The sequence below is a fragment of the Peromyscus californicus genome, unplaced genomic scaffold (assembly GCF_007827085.1).
Source record: "Peromyscus californicus insignis strain IS unplaced genomic scaffold, ASM782708v3 Scaffold_8__1_contigs__length_139910024, whole genome shotgun sequence".
NCBI lineage: Eukaryota > Metazoa > Chordata > Mammalia > Rodentia > Cricetidae > Peromyscus > Peromyscus californicus.
Genome location: NW_026294606.1, coordinates 23242847 through 23265476, shown reverse-complemented (window position 1 = coordinate 23265476; position 22630 = coordinate 23242847). Strand labels below are relative to the sequence as shown.

Here is a 22630-nt window from a genome sequence, read left to right as displayed (position 1 = left end):
CATACTGCTTCCCAGGGAGCTAAGTTGTGAGGTGGGCTGCGGCCCCAAAGGTCCAGAGCTACAACAGCTGCCTCCTTGATTGTGACTACCCTGCAGAGGATCTGCGCAGTCACATCTGGATCCGTCTCTGTCCTGATGAGGGATCCTGTTCTTGTCAACTAACCAGAAGGCCCCAAGAAGAGCTAGGAAGCAGGGGACAGACTGCAATCATTTGGCTTTTTTCTTCCTTTCCTTTAAATTTTTAAAAATCAATTCTCATTAGTTGTTTGTGTGTGTGTATGTGTGTGTGAGCACACTTGTGAGTGTGTAGATGTGTGTGCACACTTGTGAATGTGTGGATATTTGTGTACACTTATGAGTCTGTGGATGTGTGTGTACATGTATGAATATGTAGGTGTGAATGTGCATACTTGTGAGTATGTTGTGTGTGTGTGTGCATACTTGTGAGTGTGTGTGTGTGTGTGTGTGTGTGTGTGCATACTTGTGAGTGTGTGGATGTGGGGGGGCAAAAGCTGATGTCAGGTGACTCCTCAACTTCTTTCAACTTCATTTTTTAAAAAGATTAGAGAATAGATGGCCATAATGTCTGTATTAGATGTCAAGATACTACTATTGCTGTGTGTGATGCAATAGTTACACACCTGTAACCCTAGTACTCAAGAAGCTGAGGCAGGAGGATTGTGAGTTTGAAGGCAACCTAGGGCACATAGCAATACTCTCTCAAAAACAAAAACAAACAAACACACATGCACAAAAAAAGAAACATCCCCAAATAAAACCTTTTTTTCCCCTCTTGAGTATGCCTCAGTTGTGTGTAAGAGGCTTGAAGACTTAGGTTAAACTCTTAGCTATGAAGGCTATGAAGCTGTTAAATAATGCTTCACATTAAAATTCTCTATCAAAAAAGGATTTAAAAAATTTAGTATTTTTTATGTATGCATACCAGGGGCATTCGGTACCCTCAGAGGCCAGAGGAGGGTGTCAGATCCCCAGGATTGGAGTGGTGGACAGTGGTGAGCCAGCAGGTACATGCCGAGAACTGAACCTGGTTCCTCTGCAAGAGCAGCAGTGATCTTAACTCCTGAGTCATCCTTCCAGCCCTCATCTTATTCTTTGAGGTAGGGTCTCTCACTGAACCTGATGTTCATCCATTTGGCTGGCCAAAGAGCTTGAGATCCACCTGTTTCCATCTTCCCAGTGCTGGGATTACAGACACGCACACTCACGTTTGGCTTACATGGGTGCCAGGGCCCCCAGTTCGAGTCCCCATGCTTGCATGGCAGGCACTTTACCAACTCAGCCATCTCAGTAGTTATTCATTGTATGTATTAATCGGGTGCCATGTGATAGTCTCACACACACACGTGGTATGCACTGACTGAAAGCATTTACAAGCGAAGAGTCTGTCGAATCAATCTCAAGGGCTGGGCCCTGACAGGTAGAGTGAAAAGACCAAAAGACCTAGGGTATGCTCGCCCTCTAATTAATGTGTTTACATTAGTACAAGGAGACAACCTCAGCGGTTCTGCCTTGCACTCCAGTGGTGTTTGATTTCCCCCACATTGAGCCTTAGATCCTGACTTTTGAAGATGTTCCTGACACAGCCTGTCGTTTGTAGGTGCAGATTCTGAAGCCACAGATTCAATCAAACTGGGGGGGGGGGGAGGGGCATGCATGGGAACAATTTGCACCTGCACTGAGCATATGCCAGCTTCCACTTCTGTCATTCTTTCCTAAATAATACAGTCTAACGAGTACGTGCACAGCATTTAATTGCATGGGTTTTGTCAGTTACCTAGAGATGATTCAACGCCTGTGTGCGGATGTGTGTAGGTTAGACAAGCATTATGCCATTGTCAGTGAGGATCTGAAAGGGTCTTTGGAGGTTCTGGAATGAATTCCTGGAGATGACAGACAAGTCTTTCTACTTTCATGATTCATACTTTGGAGAGCCGTGCACACTGGAGTTAAAGGAAAGGTCCATCTGGATAGCAGAGGGCTAGAGTCTGTGGATTAGAGGAGAGATCTTAGGGCTCTTTGTTGATGTCTTCACATTCAGCTCGCCTGGGCTTGCACCATAGCAGAGCAGGGATCCTGCATCCGGACGCTTGAAGGCCTGGCAAATAGGTGCGGAGGAGAAGCAGGCAGGCAGGCTTCTGTGCCTGGGAGTCAGTGCACATCCTATTGAAAGGTAGACAGCCATGCCTGTGTTCCAGTACTGGGCTGTGCTGTCAGATCTTGCACGCATTTGGAAGCCAGAAGTATAAAAATCTGGTTTTCAAAATTGGTTCAAAATTTTAAAGCAGTGTGTTGGCTGAATAAACCACATCTCTGGTCCCGAGGCTGCCTGGCTTTCTTTCACCTATATGGTTTTTGTCTATGTATTCTTTTCCCTTCCTCCTTTGGGACCTTGAAAACCCCTAGGTCTGACCAATGCCTTTTCTATCAAGACTGCAAGTCTCTAGTTCCTTAAATGCCCTGAACACCCACACATCTGCACCTGCTTCGTCTATGCGACTCTTTCCCCTTCCTTATCTTCAGAGTTCATTTTCAGAGCCAAGCAGAATGCCTCTCTCCCAGAAAGCTTTCCCGAGACAGTCAAATTCCCTCTGTCTTTGTAACACTCCAAGTACTTTCTCCACACTTCTGATGATGCGTGTGACATATGGTTTGACTCTCTCGGTGACCTCATGGTTTTTCTTAGTATGTTGGAGCTATTTCTTATCCATTTCTATATAAGCAGCAGGGCTTACCCCTGTATCTTGGATACAGCATATTTTAAGAAAGATGGTGCTAGAAGGATGATAAACTATGTCTGCCTACATAGAATAAGCTGATTTTCTGGGGCAGCCAGCTCTGGAGTGAATGGCACCCCCAGGCTCACAGGCAGGATTCCTATCAGTCATGGTGAGCAAGTGAGAGAGCCAAGAAAAGGGGAACATTCAGTGTGGATGGGGTGTGTGTGTGTGTGTGTGTGTGTGTGTGTGTGTGTGTGTGTGTGTATGTGTGTGTCAGCAACCACTAACGAATGTGTCAGCAGCTGTTCTGAGAGAAAGAAGACATCATACTCCGCTATCTCCTTTGGCCCCAGAAAGGAAACATGATTTACAGGAATAAGCATTGTGCTTCAGTTCCCAGGGCATGTGACACTCCTCCTGTCATAAGAACTGTGTGCCCAAAGGTTGAAAAGCTCAATGGCTCTGCAGAGGGAAACGGTGGGTGGCGTAAGCTGGGGGTGGGTAGAGCTGGACCTGTCTGTGGTTCTACCACTTAAAAGTCATGAGCACATGAGCAAGGCTGCAGCCCGGCTGTATGCTGTCATGTGTGGGACGTAAAAAAGCATGAGTTTACATTTACCTGTGCCTATGAGGCTGGCAGATGAAAACAAAATCTGCTCTGGAGGTAGACAGCATGTCATAGACCCCAAATTATTTTTACAAAAATGATCTAAATGACAGTGTCAAAGACACCCAGAGAACCCCAGTACCACAGGAGGGGAGCCGGTTCTTGTTCACTGGTAGAGATGTGGTGCATATTTAGTACAAAGATTGCAAGGCTGTTTGCCTTCAAAGTGTTTCATGATGAAACATGAAGATAAAACAAAAATCACTAACTTCTATGTTTATGTTAGATGAAAAGAAAGTCAACTTTACACATGCGTAAAGTGTTGAAAGTCAGACCCAAGAGGCACTGGGAACTTCAAAGCAAAGCCACCAATGAGAGGGGACTTTGATTCTTAGCAGCAGATCTACTCAGGTTCTTATTTTATCAGTATTGCCAATGTCATGATTATCATCAACATAGGTCAAGGTACTCCAATGGAAAGCCCTGGGGCAAAGGGTGCTTTCATGGGTTTTAGAAATGAAGGCCTTTTCTGAAGAGAAGGGTGATGAGGTCCTATGCTCAGGACATGTGACTAAAATTCTCATCAGTGGGAGACCACAAGCTAATGCTTGTCAAGAGTATCTCGCCAAGAAATGGGGCATGGAGCCTGCTCTCTGCGATGTGGATAAGCAAAGCTTTGCCCTAGAGATAACTCCCCACATGATATCACTGTGACCAAGGCCTCAGCAAGTCTACTTGGGCTGTATCTTCCCTTGGGCATCTGCAGCACCTCCCTAATGCAGAGCTGGGGTTAGGACCACTTCAGTCTCTCAGCTGCCTGCTGCTAGCTCACTGGAGCATGAGGAGAAGCAGGAAGGAAGCAGCCATATGCCATTCATGAAGGCAAGCTCTCCTTATCCCCACCAAACCCTCGTGTTCTCCTGCGTCTCCACTCTTCCTTCAATGCAACATCTTACCCCTTCCCTATTTCTCATGCTACCAGCAGCCACGAGGAACAAAACAGTGGAAGCTGATACGTTGATCATGCAGAAGCTGAGAGTAGTGTGAACAGAATGGTAGCTAAATAAAAACTGGGAAGTGGGTGAGGGTAGGGGCGTGCAGAGCATGGCGGACGTACAGAGGCATCCCGTTGGACAGGAGAAAAAAAAGTTCTAAAGTTCTGTATCACAGAAATGTAACTGTAATTGACAAGCATTAATTGCGTATTTCAAAATAGCTAGTAGAGAGGATTTTCAATGTCTCCAACATCAGAAAATGATAAATGTTTGAGCTGATAAACAAGGCAACCCACCTTAACTAATTAAGTACTGAAATATCCTATAAATATGTACAGTCACCATTTAAAAATTATACACACACACACACATATGTAAAACTATCTGAGTAAGAAAGAATGAAGTAGAGGAGAGGAGAGACATGGAGATGGGCTGGGAAGAGCATAGGAAACTTCAAAAGTGCTGCTTATATTCTAGTTGTTACTATTCATAATTCTACTCTATCATTTATGTATTTGCCACTCTACCTACTGTATATAACATATACAACCTTTGTATATAACATGACTAGGGGTGGGAGGCAGCTCAGTAGCAGTGCTTGTCTATCGTGTACAAGGGCCCTGTGTCCTGTGGGGATGCAGCTCAGTGGCGGGTGCTAGTCTAGAATGTACAAGGGCCACTAGGGGTAGGATGCAGCTCGGAGGCGGGTGTGTGTGTGTCTGGCGTGTAGAAGAGCCTTGCATCCTATTCTTAGCACTGTCAAAAAATCTTTATAAAATCACACAATATAATTTTAAGAAAAATTCAGACAATAAGAAAGAATTCCACTGGAAGCATTTTCTTTTAAGAGTATCCCGGTGTATAGGAAATCACAATAGTTACAACTTGTAACATCTGATTTTGCAGCTAGTTTTGTAGCCTGTCATTTTTTGCAAACCAGCTTTAGAAATGGCACACTCTGTGTAATCTTTTGCCCCTGCTACTAAGATATGGGCAGGTGAGATGGCTCAGTAAGTAAAGGGGCTTGCTGCTAAACCTGACAACCTGAGTTCAATCCCTGGGACTCAAATACTAGGAGAGAATCAACTTCTGCAAGTTGTACTCTGATGTCCACACATATACTACAAGTGCACACGTGTACATGCTCACACACACACACACACACACACACACACACACACACACACACACTCCACATGCATGTGTACACACACTACATACATGTGCACGTGTACACACATGCACACACACACACACACACACACACACACACACACACACACACACGTATTCGATATTGCCTAAATGACTGACCAGGATGGAGCAGAGCAGGAAGGTGAATAACCAGGCTCTGGTATTCTGCCCTAAGGCCTTCACTGGAACCAAGCAACTGAGGAAATTTGCCACTCAGGAAGCACAGCAGATGCTGATGAGGCTAGAGCATACATACCACTACAACGACAGACCCACATACAGCCTGGCCACCAACAATCCCTGAGATGCTTTAGTGAACAAGTGTGTCACATGACTAGCATCCATTGCTTTGTCTTGGCAAGAGAGGGAACTATAATTACGCTGCTCTCTGCCTCCCCACCCCCCCCTTGATTTATTTATGCTACCTCTCTTTGGGTTTCATGCATTAACAAGACTATGTTAATTTCTAAAACTGCTTATTAAATAGGAACTATTTCACTCAAATGAAATAAAAAAAGCAGTAACAGAGACACCACAGCCTTGATTAGGTTTTATAATAACCCTTTGTCTTAAATGAGCAATTTACCCTCTTCCTTTTTCAAGGAAACCCTAGGAAAAGAAATGTCACCCCCACCATTGCCTGCCCACTAGGACTGGGGCTCAGTTTTCAGCAGCCGAGAGCTACAGTGGGCTGCCTGTTTGAAGTCCAAGATTACGTCTTACACTTCTATGAGGAGAGGAAAAGCCACACATGGTCCACCCTGGATTTATTAATTCTCTGTAAATTCTCTCTGCCCAGCTTGGGTGCAGCAATGAGTTCATTTGTTTACTTGCATAGCAACAACACAATGAAAACTCAGTCCGACCTTAAAAACACACCCTCCCGAGCCACATGCAGGCTTAGCCCACCCTACAGCTCGCTTCTCTTGCTTTCTTGGAGACATTTTCCCTCTCTATTTTGGGGACGCGACTTACTTTCCTTTAAGGACATTTGAGATTTGACTTTATGCTGGAACTAAACTCCTGGCAAGCCGTCTCAATCACAGCCAGCCTCTCTCTCCACTTGAGTGAAAGGCGAAGGGAAGGCTCAGAAGTAGAGCAGTGCTCTTGGGTCACCGGCATTTGACAGAGCTTTGTGTGGCAAAGCACTCGATGGAACAGAGCCTGATTGTTAAAGCCATAGCATGTCTCCCCCGCTGCTGTCAGGAAGCTCTTTGTATACAGTGAGCACTAAAGCAATATTTAGTTATGGACTGACCAAGTACCCAAGAGCAGCGAGAAGCCCTGAACATCAAACCATGGTGGGAAATGACATCTGGGTTCCCCAAGTGACCAAGGTCTTTTATGGGACAAAGCTGAATACAGTCTGCCACAATTAGGTATTGAAAGCCAATTTTTATATCCTTTTCAATCGACTGAAATTCTTTTGCATGAAACCATAAAGGAATAGGCATTTGGGCTCTTTTTATATCTGAATAAATTCAACAGAACCATATGCATTACATCTAGATTTAGATGCTCTAGACTGCCCTGTTGGACCATGGGCGGGAGGTGATGGAGGAGTTTGGAACCCAAATGCCTGTGGGTATTGTTTCTCTTGAGTAGGAGACCTTTCGTGGCTTAGCAGGACAAAAGATGTGATGGCTGATGGGACAAGTAGCACATATGGCAGAATTTGGTGCTAGTTCTGAAGATGGCTGCCATGCTGAGAGGCACCAGGTCTATTTCTTTGCCTAGACCCTGAGACTTATTTCAGGAAAGATGGTAGGAAATAGCAAGTACGAGGAGGAAGCACTTCCCTGCCTTATAATAAAGCACGGAGGGCAGTTCTCCAAGTGAAGAACGTCCTGGACATTTCCTTGTGTGTAAGACCTGTGTCTGGTAGAAGCTGATTTTCACTGGTGAAGACAGCACAGCCCTTGTACCCCTAAGTCTCCACCTGCCCTTGGCAACTTCTAGAAGTTCATCTAATGTGCTCAGAGGCTGTGGATGGGAAGGTGGGATTGGCCCTAAAGAAGGGGAGGAACAAATGTCAGTGTTTACAGGTCAAGTTGATTTTTTTTAAATGATTTTTGAGGACAGGTCATTTAATAAAATCTTTCAAGTGATTCTGGGGAAAAATCCAATAAGGACATCTAGATCAGAAAATTTTGTCAAAGACCACTATGTCAGTGGCCATTTCACAATCAAGGGAACTGGAGTTCAGGAGGTCACTCAGCTAGGGAAGCGGGGAGTAAGTGGGAACTTTAGTTGGTGCCTACAATCCTTTTCTCTGTGTCCTATCGCCTCTATTAGTGACACACAGCACACAGTTTCTAGAAACATAGAAGGAAATGCTCTCAAAGAAAGTGGCTTCCATATTCAAGAGACACAACTTGAAAATTAGGTATCTTATGCTTTGGGGGTTCCCCTTCTACAGCTAACCCAGTCTGGGAGACAGCTCCATTTGATTACATGACCTTATCCATCTGGAGCAATGCTGTCATTTGAGAAGATGTCCACATGGCCATATTCTCAGTGGTACTGCAGATCTGGCATCTCCCAGCCGGGTGCTTTGGACATACAGCTGGGTGGCTGGGACATCTGCGGTTCTCCTCTCTCGGCTCTTTGGCTACCATGTGGATGTGCAGGGCAAGCCTTCTGCAGCAACATTAATTCTTATTGGCTAACACAATGTCTCAGCACCCAGGGTTCTGCTGAGCTGGAATTGCTAATGAAGTAAGTGCGCCCTCTGATTTTAGGCCTGGCAATACCACCTGTTCACCTGGATGTAGAAACCATTAACATTGGAGTCAGCCAGACATGAGCTCAAGTCAGGACTGCCTCTTGGGAAAGGCAGTGAGTTAACTCCAGCAGACTGACTTCTCAGACCTCAGCCTTTTCTCTGTTCAGGGGAAGGAAAGCTGTAGTAAGCATGTCATAAGCCGCCAGGAGGGTTAGATGATACAGAAGATAAAATGCCCTCAAAATGGAGCAGAGGTTCGGAGGTAACTAAGGTCATTTCTATACTTCAGATTCGACGCCAGATTGCAGAATAAGATGGAGAAACTTAACAGCACCATGTTTCAGACCCTGATGTTCCCTGAGGTTCTTTTGGAGAGTGGACCCCTTAGGTCTTTCCAGAAATTAACAGAGACTGCTGAGGAAGTCACTGCCCTATGCGTGAACCACCTGTACCTCATTCAGGTGGGCACAGCTCTAATATTAGCCATGCGCAAACTGCAATCGGTTAGCTGCATGTATCCCAGGACAGCTATGAGTGTCGCCCAAGACATTTGTAGATGGCACTGACATTTTGCAGTGTCAAAAAGTTGGGCAATTCTGCGGGCTGTTACCCTGACACAATGGTTCAGGTATGACTACTTAGAACACAGTGCTTTGACCTCTGACATTTTCTAGCCTGGCATTTTGTGCAATGAACTCTGATGAGTCATTTTTTTCTTTTCTTTTGTTTCTTAAAGATGTATTCAAATAAGGTCATCCAGGTTTTATCATTCAATAATAAAAGAAGCAGTTTTCCTGCCCACCCTCCCTCCCTCAGAGAGCATTATCCACTCAGTGAGGCCTCCTGTGGCAGGCAACATCTTAGTCACTCAGATAAGCAGTCGCTTAGCATGCCATCTGTGGAAAGGGAGGGTTAGCCTCTGTTGTCTTGGTGCGGGTGTGTAAGAAGTTACGAATACACCCTCAGAAATACGTATTATCTACGAGCTTTAGGACAGAGTGTTGATGCTGAATCTGAAGACTTTGGCATTGAGCAAACAAAAAGGACCTTTGTTCAGTGAAGGAGGTGTCAGGGTTTGCTCATTCCCTTGGCGTGGGTGACCGTCTGGGAACACAGCCTTTCAGTTCATGGTGAGCTCAACAAATCCCACCCTTCCCTGCTTGGTGACCTTCAAGGCTGGGTGTGAAATGCACCTTGAGTTTTCAGGGGAGGAACATTTCAGTTCTCTGGACAGTTTCACAAACTAAATAAACACTTAGGAATATTTATTAGATTTGTCTTTATATAGACATGTACACTTCTGGAACAAAATTGTACTTTACTGACTTTATATGAGAAACTCCTGGGGGTATCCTCTGCCTTGGAATGAACTTTTTAGCTGTGTGTGAGAGTTTAGAAAGAGAGAGAAGGGAGGGAGCAGAGAAGCAGAGACAGACAGACAGACAGACAGAACAACAGGGAACAAAGGAAAGGAAGGTGAAAAGTCAGGGTTTGTCAACACCGGAAACTTTAATTTCCTCTAAATCTATTTTTCATTTGTTAGTAGACAGATACTATTGCTTAATATATATAGCATTTAGTTGGCTGGTATCTGAGGTTGCTATGGCAACTCATTTCAAAATGCCTAAATGACAACAAGGGAAGTCTTTGGTTCCTAAGCCAATAGTCATGTGTGTGTGTGTGTGTGTGTGTGTGTGTGTGTGTGTGTGTGTGTGTGTGTGTGTGTTGTGATGATTCAGTGTCTAAGAAGGCATAGACTCCATAACTAATGCGTTTCAGGATCTTATATTACTTTTCAGGAACCAGCCTAGAAGACCTGCCTAAAGCCTTTGAGTCATTTCCTGGCAGCATTTGTCTGTACCCTAGTTTGGAATTGCCCATCTTAGAGATGATGCCATGGGGCATGGTGAATCTCCACAATACTTGAGTTTTTTAAGTGGTCACCACAAAATAGTGCTTGCCCCAGCCTAGACTGTGAGGCTAGCTCATCCCATTTCCAATGGGCCCATGAGCTCCACGGTATCAGTGAGGTGTGCACGTCTTATGGGAAGAGAATGCTGGGTTTCCAAGAGAAAGCTTTAGGCTGGAGATGAGCTTTAAGGTGTGAGCAGTTTGAAAACACAGTACAGGAGGGGAGCTATCCTAGACATCATGGCACCCACAGAGGCTGCTCTGAGAGACTACAAAGTCTAAGTCTTCCCTCCAGGAGACTATGAAAGAGTTTATTAGTCTGTTGTTGGTTTTTTTGGGGGGGTTGTTGGCTCTTTTTTTTGGGGGGGGGGGGTCACCACCCAGCTCCCAAATAAATCACACACGGAGGTTTATTTTTAATTATGACTGCCCAGCCTTAGCTTGGCTTAGTTTCTTGCCAGCTTTCCTTAACTTAACTTATTCCATCTACCTTTTGCCTCCGGGCTTTTCCTGTTCTCTTACTTCTGTAAATCTTACTCTTACTCCATGGCTTGCTGTGTAGCTGAGCTGGCCCCTGGAGTCCTCCTCCTTCTCTGGCTCCTCAATCTTCTCTTCCCAGATTTCTCTTTCTATATATTCTCTCTGCTGTCAGCTCCGCCTATCCTTTCTCCTGCCTTGCTATTGGCCAGTTCTTTATTAGACCATCAGGTGTTTTAGACAGGCACAGTAACACAGCTTCACAGTGTTAAATAAATGCAACATAAACAAAAGTAACACACCTTAAAATAATATTCTACAACACTAGTTTTGCTGTCTATACTGGGCAAAAAAGTTAGGCCTCAGATAAGAAGCCCAATGTAATGTTTTTCTATTTTATTTTATTTTTTGAGACAGGGTCTCATGGAGTTCAGACTGATTTTAACTCAAAATGTGGCCAAGGACAGCCTTGAACTTCTGACATGATTGCCTCTGCCTCCTGAGAACTGAGATTATAAGCATGTGCCACCACACCTGGCTTAAATGAAATCTAGGGCCTCATGCATGCTAGACAATTGCTCTTTTACAGAGCTATATCTCCATCCCTAAAGCTCAAATTTCTGTCAATCATTATTTGCTTTTGGTATCATCATTATTTAAGGACAGTTACAATTATGGAAAATGAGTGGTGTACCCTCTAAGGGTCTTCTGATGGGAAACTGCGCTTTCTGCCACACCACATGGTCATGAGCTGTTGGGGGAAGGTGTGAACAGTAGGAGACTGAGTGAGTAAGAAGCTCGGAATCACCTTTTGGTGGTTAGTTTTGCGGTTAACTGAACTTTCAGAGTTTGTTCCTTTGCTCAGTCATTTGTCCTGCTGGTCTGGATGCTGAGACTTAGTTGCATATCTTGGCTTCCTAGAGTCAGAAGGTAGCTCCAAGCTAGTCTTCAGAAGGAGGCAGAACATATATAATCCTGCTGGTTACAGTTAAAGCAGTGAGTGGAAAGAGCAATCATCGAGGGCTGGTGGGATGGCTCTGTGGTAAAGGCACTTGCAGTTAAGCCCCGTGACCTGAATTCAATCCCAGGGATGCACGTGGTGGAAGGAGAGAACCGACGCCCGTGAGCTGTTCACTGACTTCCACATGTGCACTGCACCTACACACATACACGGAAAATAAATATAAAAATGTTTACAAAAACCTTAGCTAAGTAAATAGTTGTTTTAAGAAAAGAATAACCGCCGGGCAGTGGTGGCGCATGCCTTTAATCCCAGCACTCGGGAGGCAGAGGCAGGTGGATCTCTGTGAGTTTGAGACTAGCCTGGGCTAGAGAGTGAGTTCCAGGAAAGGTGAAAAGCTGCACAGAGAAACCCTGTCTCCAAAACAAAACAAAACCAAACCAAAATAAAAAAAAAAAAGATAAAGAAAAGAATAACCAGAATTGTTCCCCATGGAGCTTGAGTGTGAAATGGGTGTGGCCCGTGGCAGTTTGATGAGCACTGAAGTGAAAGGTGAGATTGTTTTCAGACCTTTGAAGACCTTTGACTTCAGGGCATTTGAGCTTTCCAACCCGAATCCAACGCTCATATTTTAAGTAGAATTTACCCTTTTTAAAGACTGAAAATTTTTTTTTCTTAAATTCAGCTTTTCAAATTATTTGACTATGAGTAACTCATTTAATTTAGAACTGTCTGTGAGTTCTTGGCAATCTGAACACATAGTTAGAAGTCTTTGCAGAGTGAGAAAGCACTAGCTTACCAATTGTTTTCCAAATGTAATGGAATTCTCGCGAGTCCCGCATATAATTAATGAGGCTTGTGTGATGAGCTCTCCTAAGCGTTTGTCTATGTGTTGATTAATTTCTGTTTTGCACTTATAAAGCTTCATATTCTACAGCCCAAAGTTTTCTTTTTTTAATTCAGCTTTCAAACTTTTGCACGGATCCCGGGCACTCTGCCCATAACTCCTGATGAATAAAGCAGTCCTGCACACAAAACTCAGAGTGAAGACCAATGAAACCAACCAAGTGTCCCAGCGTGAGGCTTCCAGATGACTTTGATTCTTCACCACCCTTTCCAGAATTCTTACAGAGCCAGGGAAAGACCCGCATGCTCAAAGCGCTCAGCACATTTGCTGGGAATAGAGTACATACAGATTCGGCACATACTGAGAAACACACAAGGTCCGTACATTCAACATGATCATTGAATGTTGGGTGTGGGCTCAGACACCTGTTATCCCAGCATTGGGGAGGATCAGAAGTTCAAAGTCATTCTCAGGTACTTAGCGAGTTTGAAGACAGCCTGGGGTCACTTGAGACTTTGTCTAAAACAAACAAAAACCAAACCCAAACAAAACTCTTGAGAAAGGAGAAAGGAAGGCAAGAGACAGAACTCATCTTGAAGCTCCCACAATGGTAAGCATCACGCAGCTTTCCACCTACTGTTGCAGTTAATTTTCGCAGCAGCCTTTGTGGTGAACAGACTTGTTCCCACTTCACAAATGAAGGAGCAGTGTCTGAGAGAACACCTGTAATTTGCTGAGCACACAAAGCTACAGAGCCGTGACGGGAGCCAGACTAAGGTCCACAGAGCTCCTGGTCTCCCTGGTTCGTGGGGGTGGGTAGGAGTGTGTGGGGGGGGTAATTTGATTCTCATTCGCACTCCCTAGGTAGCAATTCTGGCTGTCAGTTAACATGGATGGGGTGCAGGAGGGCAGGTGGAGGCTGGAGTTTCCACGGGAGCAGAAAGGCAAGGCAGAAGGCAGAATTCAGGGTGTCCTTTTTTGGAGTGATTCATTAGGGCACAGTGGCGGATGAACCTTCTGAAGCCCACACTGTAACGACTCAGGAGGGTTCTGAACTATGGAAATTCCCACCATAGTCAGACTGGAACACATCCAAGCCCGCCATTGTCTCTCCTTAGTGTTTCTCTGAGCGCAGTCCTGGGTCAACTCCCGCTGGAGTTGCAAAGAGTTTGAGAAAATGTAGGTTTCTGGGCCTCCCCTTCTAGATTCCCTGAAGGAGGGGCTGTGAGGTGGGCCTAGGAACCTGCATCTGACTCGATGTCCCTCCCTCTCTGGGTGTCAGTCTTGCTCACTAAAGCCTAAAAGCTCAGAACAAGTTCCCACTGCTTCCTCATTTTCCTTGAACAGCTTTTAAATACCACAACCAGGACTCCTGGGAACACCTAGGCCTTGGTTTGTCACCATTTACAGACAGAAAATTAGAAGAGAAAATGAGTGAGTTATTTAGCCAGCCAGTCAAATTTCTAAAATGAGAAATAATAATTAACAACCAAGCCCACCTCTGCTCTCCTGTGCACTAAGATCGGGGTCTAACTTACGTCACTAAGATTCCCATCCACTGGGAGTTACCACAGCCAGGGAGATGGAGCCCCAATTCTTAACGCAGTTACTCTTGCCTGGAAGGTCACAATGACCTCTTAGCAGCTAAGCCATCTCCATTAGGAAAGAAAATTTAAGACAAAAGAAAGGAGGGATAAGGAAGGTAGGAAGTGGGTAAGAAAAGGAGGGAGAGAAGGAAGGAGGGAAATCAGGAAGGAAAGTGGGGAAGGAAGGGAGGAAGGAGTGTGGACTAGAGGGAGAAGGGAGTGTGAGAAAGGGAGAAAGGAAGGGAGACTGGAAGAGGGAACGAGAGGACGGGAGGGAAGGAGAGGACAAAGGAGAAGGAAGAGACCAGCAAATGAGGCATGGAAAGTAAAGGAAGAGTCAAAATGATTCCCTGTGGGTGTGAGCCAGCAGTTCAGGGAGCAGGGAACCTGCAGTCTCCAAGGCACTCACACACTCACACAGGGTAGTTACGAAGGACCCTGGTGCACGGCAGGGAAGGGCTAGCCTCGCCTCTCCTGTCCTTCCCATCCGAGTCCACCAGTTGGATCCCCACTGTGGAAGCTCCCACTTCAGGTGCCCGGAGCACCTGGCTTGGTCTGCACTGCATAAGGGCTTGTGGGCTTCTTAGAAACTGGTTCACTGCTGCAGGGTTTGCCGGCCCTTTGCTGAACACAGAAGGCTCTGGGGTGTGGAAGTCACAAAACAAAACAACATGTGGAGTGACCCAGAGCCACCTGAGGGCCTCAGCCCCTGACATCAGTGGAGACCAGGAGAGGAGCCAAGGAGAAGGCTGCCGTCATCCACAGCACAGGCAATTGGGAGCAGTCTGGAGCTTCAGCCTTCCCAGACATGGAACTGAAAAGGTTGAGACTGAAAAGGAAAACATGTCACCTTCCTGCCAAAATAAACTGTGATGAAAGTTTGGTCCCTCTGCCTTTCAGCCAAGCATTTCCTGTTCTGGCCTCCTCTGTCTGCCTCGAACCAGCTCAGATGAGGGGGAGCTATTTTTAAGGTGCAAGCACCCGAGACTAAGAATGAGAGAGTTACTTATTTATAGTTACACCTTTCAACTGTTCTTTCCCTCTCTAGGGACAGAGACCAGGCTTAGTGTTCCCTTTGGAGCTGAAATCACTGGAGTGAGAAGGGCTTCGGAAGGTCACATGGCTCTGTCTATGGCCCCTAGCCAGGACCTCTGTCCTGGGGACTCTAAGTAGGAAAGAATTCCTCCTATTAGCAGAACTCAAATCACGTGTCCTTGAGATGGGCTTTGTTAGAACAGACATTTTGTATAGTAGGTGATTAGGAAATGCATTCATTGTTAAGGAATCCAAAAGTAAGTCTTTCTTTCCCTGGCGCCTTTAAAAAAATACGAGTTCCAGGGGCTAGAGAGATGGTTCATTGGTTAAGAGCATTCATTCTTGCAGAAGCCTGGAGGTTTGGTTCTAGGTACCTACATGGCGGCTTACAACTGTTGTTAACTCCGGTTCCAGGGGATCCAACTCCCTCTTCTGGTTTCGCTGGGTACCAGGCATGCATGTGGTGCAGAAATATGCTATCAAACCACTTATATACATAAAATAAAAATACTCAATCTTTAAAAAACAGATGTACTTGGAGAAAAGATGCTAGTATCATGTAAGCAAGTATTACCTAGCTTACATAGATTGGTACATTCACTACACTTTGTGTTTGTAGAGTTACAAGCTCTTTCTGGTATCTAAGTTCACCCTTCTTCTTGTAATCTGGAGATACTTTCTTATTGTATGAAATCAGTCTGTTCTTAATAGCAAACCTTGAAGGAACCACTAGAACTTTCTGACAAATGAAAGAGGAAATCCCTCCCTTTTAATGGGCACAAAAACATCATTGTGGGTTTGGCTGTTGGCCTGTTAAGTCCAGTGTCATTATTTTCTTCCCAGCACACACCCATCTGACATTGTATTTTATTGTTTCTCTCATTGTAAGCATTGTGAAGGTTCTGTTTAGTCTTTAATTCACCACTTTATCACAAGTATCAAAAACACAAAACATGTTCAATATTCATTATTTAATGAATGCATTTCTATTCACCTTACTCGTTCTGGGTTGAGACTCTAACAGGTGGTGCTCCCTAGCCATGTGACTTGGGTGTGGTCTGAGTATCCCATCTCCCCAGGAATCTATTGCTATTAGAGCCTTGGTTTCCAGGGTGGGAGACAGTTGAACCTCTGAGAGATGGGTACTGATGGGAGGTCTGAAGTTACTGGGGGAGCGGCCCCCAGAAGAGATGGGATGACAGCTGGAAGAGTCTTTGCCACAACAGAGCTAATGTCAAAGGCAGGCCCTAGAACTACCAAAACTCTGAGATTAATACATAAATGTTCTCTCTTTATGAAGTTAGCTGTCTCAAGTATTTAGTTATAGTGATGAAAATCTGAGGATTACATCACACTTTTCTTTTTTTATTAAATGACATTTTCCTAAATATCCAAGCACTCACCTTCTACCTTGGACATTATTACAAGAATTATTTCAAGGAAACAAGGATGGATTCATTCTAAGTCCACTAATATCTATGTATTTTGAATAAATCAATCTTTAAACCCAAAACTCTAAAGAATGAGTTGGTAGACAGGATGTACTTTCAGTATTTTTACTTCCTCTACTTTTGATTAATTTATTGTTTTTTGGCCAGTCAGACTAATTCATGATTTAGCTCTTGCCCCAGGAAAAGGGATCCACACTGCGTCGGTATGCTTGAGTAACAACTGGGGCCACATTACTCAGGGAAGAGGTAGAGAAGACTGCAAACCATTTCCACACAGAATCCCAGTCTAGCAGACCCATCATACAACTGAAGAGATACAGTTGTATACTTAAGTCTGATCCAGAATGAAATACCATTTACACTGGCTGCCTGTCAATAGTACTTGGCACATGGTAGTTTAAGAAAGTTTTTTTTGCTGGATGTGTTATCACATGCCTATAATCCCAGCACTCAGGCATCCAAGGCAAGAGGATCTCAAGTTCCAGGACAGCCTGGGATGAACATAGTGAGACTCTGTCTTGGAAAAAAATTTTTTTTTGGTCATTGACTCATTAATGGAAATTTGATGCAATAATGATATCTGGGGTAAATCATTTAGTATGTTTGCTTTTGGGCAATTTCTAAGTATTATTTGGGGGTTGCCTCTATTATTCTAAATACAATGAATGGCATAAAAGAAGGAACAAAATTCTAGCTAATCACTTACCTTTTTGCTTAGATGGAGCCCATTAGTGCCCCCAATGTTTCTCTGAACTGATGGTGGCACTTGATACACATCTTGTTCTGGGGTACCATGGCCAGTAGGTACTTGGTAAATTCCCTGATTCTGGTAGGAGGGTGGTACTTGGTAGATGGTATCACGAGATGCTGCCTGTGAATTTGGCACTTGATAGAGTTTCTGTTGGCCAAAGGTCTGATGCATAGGTCCAGGAGTAGGCTGCTCATGACTGGAGGTCTCTTGAACTGGACCAATCAGAAGTTTCACCCGGTTGCCTGGGACGATGCCTTGGCGACCATGTAGGGAACACAGCCACCATCCCTCTAGTCCTCCTGTGTTCTGCTCTATGACAGTTAAGATGTCTCCCTTTCGGAAGGCCAGCTCCTCAGCACACTCGGGGACATTGTCATATAAGGCTCTTGCCATAAGATTCTAGGGAGAGAAAACGAGAGAAGTGTGTTAGAATGTTCGGTCCATCTCTTTAGCAGTTATACAGCCCACGTGTTTAGGGACAGGCACAGTTCCTGGAAAAAGAGAAGAAATATGAACAATAGCCTGCGAGAAGGAAAGCAGATGCTTCAGACAAAAGACAGACACAGCTACCCTGTGTCTGCCACCAGTGACATCAGACGGACTCCTCAGCTCAAGACCCCAGAAGAGATCTTCCCTCCAATGGTGGGTGCTTTGCCAAGGAGTTGGGCTAGCACTGCCAAAGAGTTATGAAGGGGTCACCAGGCAAAGCATTTTTCTAACTTTCTAAAAGTGAGCTGAAGGGGAATAATGTTCCAAGCTGTTCATGCACCACAGTGGACTGTTCTCAATGTTTTCATATATTCCAGGCAAAAAAATAAGTCAAAGAAAATCCTAAATGGCACATACTACAAACAGAAATTTTATTCGGCATTGAAATGTAAATAGAAGTACACATAATTGTACCTTGGCAGGGTTTCCCATATCTTTTATGATTAAGGAGGCCCTTGGATGCAGGAGAACCCACAAGCAAAAGCATAGAGATGTGCTATGGTAATCAAGCAGGGACACAGTGTGAGAGTAGTGTGTCTTTCCAGATCTGACAGTGGAGAGGGACCAGGAATGCATCCAGACATTGGTCTGGTCTATCTTATACCTCTTTGAGGGTTCTTCCTTACTCTGAGACATAGCCACCTCCTTCTTAAATCTTGCTATTCCCATCTGAAAGGCTGTGCCTTCCTTTCATGGGCCCAGAACACTCTCTGTCTTTGTATGAAGGCCTGTCTGGCACATCCAGTCCTCAGCAGACAGCTCAAGGAGGCATTGAGCAGAGAGTGGGCAGGCAGTCTGTGCTGACATTCCTGGAAGGCTTTCAAAGGCTCCGAAGATTCCCAGCACACTGGCAGCCAGTCCCACATGCCTGCCCCTTCCCAGAGTGCTGAGAATTAGGGGAAGATAGGGAACCCATTGCGGCACTGGAAAAGGTAAATGTGACCCCTGTCATATGTCAGTTAAGCGTTTGGATGCACTTAGTGTCACTGTAGTGGGGAGTCATTTATGGAGCAAGAGACTGCTGGTTGGCTGGGGCCTGCTTATGACTTTATTCCACACCATAACATATTTGTGGACTTTGGGGCTGCTTTTCTTTGGACTCTTGCCCCCGTGTTCCTCCCCAGAAATGTGGACTTGATCTCTCAGCCCCATGCTTTTCATTTCTTTAAGACGGACATGCATTAATCATCTTCTCCTGGACTCTGCCTGAAACCACAGGACTCGGATTGTATGTAGTTCTCTTCTGTAGAGTGGCTGTGTATGGGAGGGGTCTGCCTCTGCTCAGGAGTGTGGAAGAGGCCCAGTTCTACTGCTTTCCATTTTTCAAGTGATATAAAGTTTGTTTTATTTTCATTACATATTTAATTATTTTTATTTTTTTTCATACAAGATATTTTGGTCATGATTTTGCCTTCTCTCAAGGCCCCCTAAATCCTTCCCATCTCCCTACCTAATTAACTTCATATTCTTTCTCTCTTCCTCCTCCCAAAAACAAACTAAACAAAAAAAGGACAAAACCCACAAACCATACCACCAAACAAAAAGCACAGACCAAAAACAAAAATGGACTATGTTTTCATTTTGTGTTGGTCATCTACTTTTGAATCTTCTTTTTCTTTAAACTTGGCACCTTGCTATACTACGCAGGCAGACTGGACTTAAGAAATCCTCCTGCCTCAGGCTCCTAAGTGCTGGGATTAGAGGTACATATCAGTGCAGATGGCTAACCAATCTTCTTTTAGTGTGGATGGAGATGGAACCGCACATATCATCACTAGGAGAGATGAGTTCTCTGAGCTCCACAGGAAGCAGTGAGGACAGCTAGAGGGAAACTCAAAGCTTCTGTTTCAGATGAGGGTCTTCCTTACGAGCAGCTGTATTCCAGGAAGCACTGGGTTCCTCCTGACAATGAAATCTCATATAGAAGATGATAAAATCTGGCCACATCCTTGCCTCATTTTTAGAGCCATTAAAGAATGTGCCAGGATGCTAAGATCTCTGTTTCTCTTTTCCCATATTTTGGGTGTTCTGTCACCGTAAAGAAGAGTCAAAGGTTTACAGAGGACAAGATTCTAATCCTTTGTTCCAGATCTCAGGGAAAGGATTACACCAGGATTATGATTTTAGAGCTTGGAGGGAGCTGGTGGCTCTGATCTGTCCTATTCTCCTGGGCCCATTCAATAACTGGGAATGGTTAGCCCCTGGATGAAATCAGAAGTAATAGATTTGGGGCAGCCCTGTGGGAGCCGAAGATTGATAGCTGTGCAGTCATATTGGCTTCAAAGAAAGGAAAGAAGAGAAAGAGAAAACAGTAGACAGGCAAAGGACTGCAGCTCGGTCAGTCGCAATCAGCTGGAGGTATTCACAGCTGGGCCTCTTCCAAGTCCTGGAACACCACGAGGTGCTGAGTGGCGCGCCGGGCCACACTTGATTAGAGGCAGATAGAAATCCCAAGTGAGTCTGCTCCATATGCTTTGTATTCTGCCTGCCCCCCTCCACCCGTGACCTTCCCACTACCTGGCAGGCAGCATGCTCATGCCTGCACATGAGCCTAAGGGATGTTCCTAGGATAACCCCAGAGCCTCCTCAGCCATGCAAAAGTGGGCACTATTGGTGAATTCTCCTGCCCCATTGTCCACAACATCTCTCCAGTGTTCTCACTGAATAATGGGATTCAGAAAGAACTTGACCCAGTTGTTGGTGGGCAAGGACCTCCCTGCCCTGTGTCAGGCTGATACCCATTTATACACCCTGGTAGATATCAGCTTTGCCTAAATAAGACTGAGTTCTTTAATCTCTATGCAATCTAGAGATAGTTGATATATATAGCTAGTCACTCTCCTAACTAGCTCTCCTAAATAACTCTTTATTATTACATTTATAGTTACATACCCCTGTAGAGAGCTTGTGAGCCTGGAGCTCTGTTTTGAAGATGAGGACACAAATTTGGTGTTTCCTCAAGACTCACACTTGGATACCAGAACTGGACAGAGAACTAGGGTGGCTCACACTTGGGTATCAGAGCTGGACAGAGAACTGGGGTGGCTCACACTTGGGTGTCAGAGCTGGACAGAGAACTGGGGTGGCTCACACTCGGGTGTCAGAGCTGGACAGAGAACTGGGGTGGCTCACACTTGGGTGTCAGAGCTGGACAGAGAACTGGGGTGGCTCACACTCGGGTGTCAGAGCTGGACAGAGAACTGGGGTCTTCTAGGTTGAGCCTCTTCTCTGGGAAGCTACTTTAACTTTCCTATCAGTGCCCTGGCTGAGCTCCGTTCAATTATACAAGAAAGTTCTGAAGGTAACCCTCTTTTCACCCCATTTTTATGGAATAAACCAATTCTTTGGGGTTTGCAGTTCCAAATGTGTTACTCAGGCTTTCTCCTTGCCTGCCATATTGTCCTCATAGAACAAGGTGGAGGTTGGGTGCTCTTGTGAGTTTGCCATGAGAATGAAATAAGTGAATTCAAGTAAAGGTTGCGGCACTGCTGGAGACACAGCAAGCCATTGTGGAATTTTACATCATTTGTGGGCAGCACTTGACTTCAGGCTTCCTAGTCACTTCCCTCTTCTCAGTTTTCAATCAAGAAACAATCCTACCGTTAGAGGAATGCCTCAGTGGTTAAGAGCACTGGCTGCTCTCCCAGCAGACCTGGGTTCAAGTCCCAGTTCCCACATGACAGCTCACAACCCTCTGTAACTCCAGCTCCAGAGCATCCACTACCCTCTTTTGGTTTCCAGAGGCACCAAATATATTCCAGAAAATAAAAGTAATTTCGAAAGTGTGGGGTAAGAGGCGTGACGTCTGGGTGTTTACTTGGTGAGAGGGTAACAGTCCAGAAAAAAAGATAAAAGCCAGAACATAGGGTCCTCACTCCAAAGGATACTAACTCATGGGAGGGCCAATAAAGAGTTAATTCCTACTTTAGAAGTGGGGGGATGCTCTCCTTTATAGGAAAGGCATGATTCCCTGAGGCCCCAAAGTCAGAAGCTCTTATCTGAACATCTTAAGAACACGCCAGGGAGGGCAGAAGTTCTCTAGTCAAGATCTACTCTTTCTCAACCCCCAGCCCCTTGGATGTTTAACTCTGGGGGTGGGGAGAAGGTCAACACAGAAACAAACCAAGGAGAGATAGGAGTGCTGGGTAACTCTACACCCTGCTGGATGCCCAGTTTCCAGAGATTGGCAGTTACAAAGGCAGAGAGTGCTGTTGGGGCAGGGTGCAGAACTTGAAAGCCAGAAGGCTCTTCAAGGAGTTAAGAGGTCAGCTTTTCCACTTGACAACTAAGAAAAAAAGGAGGTCCAGGAAATTAATGATTTGCGAAGCCACCTGGCTGGAAGACCTTAGGACTTGGGTATGAAGCCAGGCCTCCCATTTCCAGGCTTCTGGAAGGAGGGGAGATATTCTAAGGTGACACTTGTGCTGCTCCTTTTGGCTAGCAGACTTTTGAGATAGTGGACCCTAACTAAGCACTAAATTGGAATTTCCCCAGGAATCTCCTGCGGGGGGGGGGGGGGGGGGGGGGGGGGGGGGGGGGAGGGGCGGAGGGCGGGGAAGGAAAGGCTGAAGCCTGGTGCCAGTCAAGAGGAACTTGACTCTCAGGTAGAGATTTCGCACAGTCCCGCCAAGCTGCCAGACCGTCTTTCAGAAGAGACTGTAGGCAGACGATGAAGGAGCTGTGATGGACAGGACCACACTTGGACCAAGACTATTTGGTTATGTATACCTCTTGCCCTCTGTTCAAATTTAAATCCCCTACCAGTGTCCTAGAAGATGGGCCGGGGGCTCACTGGAGCCTTTTACGTGCTCTTTTCTCCAGTGTGGTCATGTTGAATAAATCTCTCTCTACTTCTCACTACTC

At 45.2% G+C, this 22630-nt stretch overlaps 1 protein-coding gene across 3 annotated transcripts in view; it reads right to left on the bottom strand.

Moving 5' to 3' along the window:
* The window catches only part of Nedd9 (neural precursor cell expressed, developmentally down-regulated 9), a 175993-nt gene that overhangs the window by 12210 nt on the left and 141153 nt on the right, over nt 1–22630 (bottom strand). For all 3 annotated transcript variants that reach the window (XM_052726961.1, XM_052726962.1, XM_052726960.1), the window contains one exon: nt 17234–17677. In XM_052726961.1, the coding sequence (XP_052582921.1) occupies nt 17234–17677 (444 nt within the window). The remainder of the gene's footprint in view (nt 1–17233; nt 17678–22630) is intronic.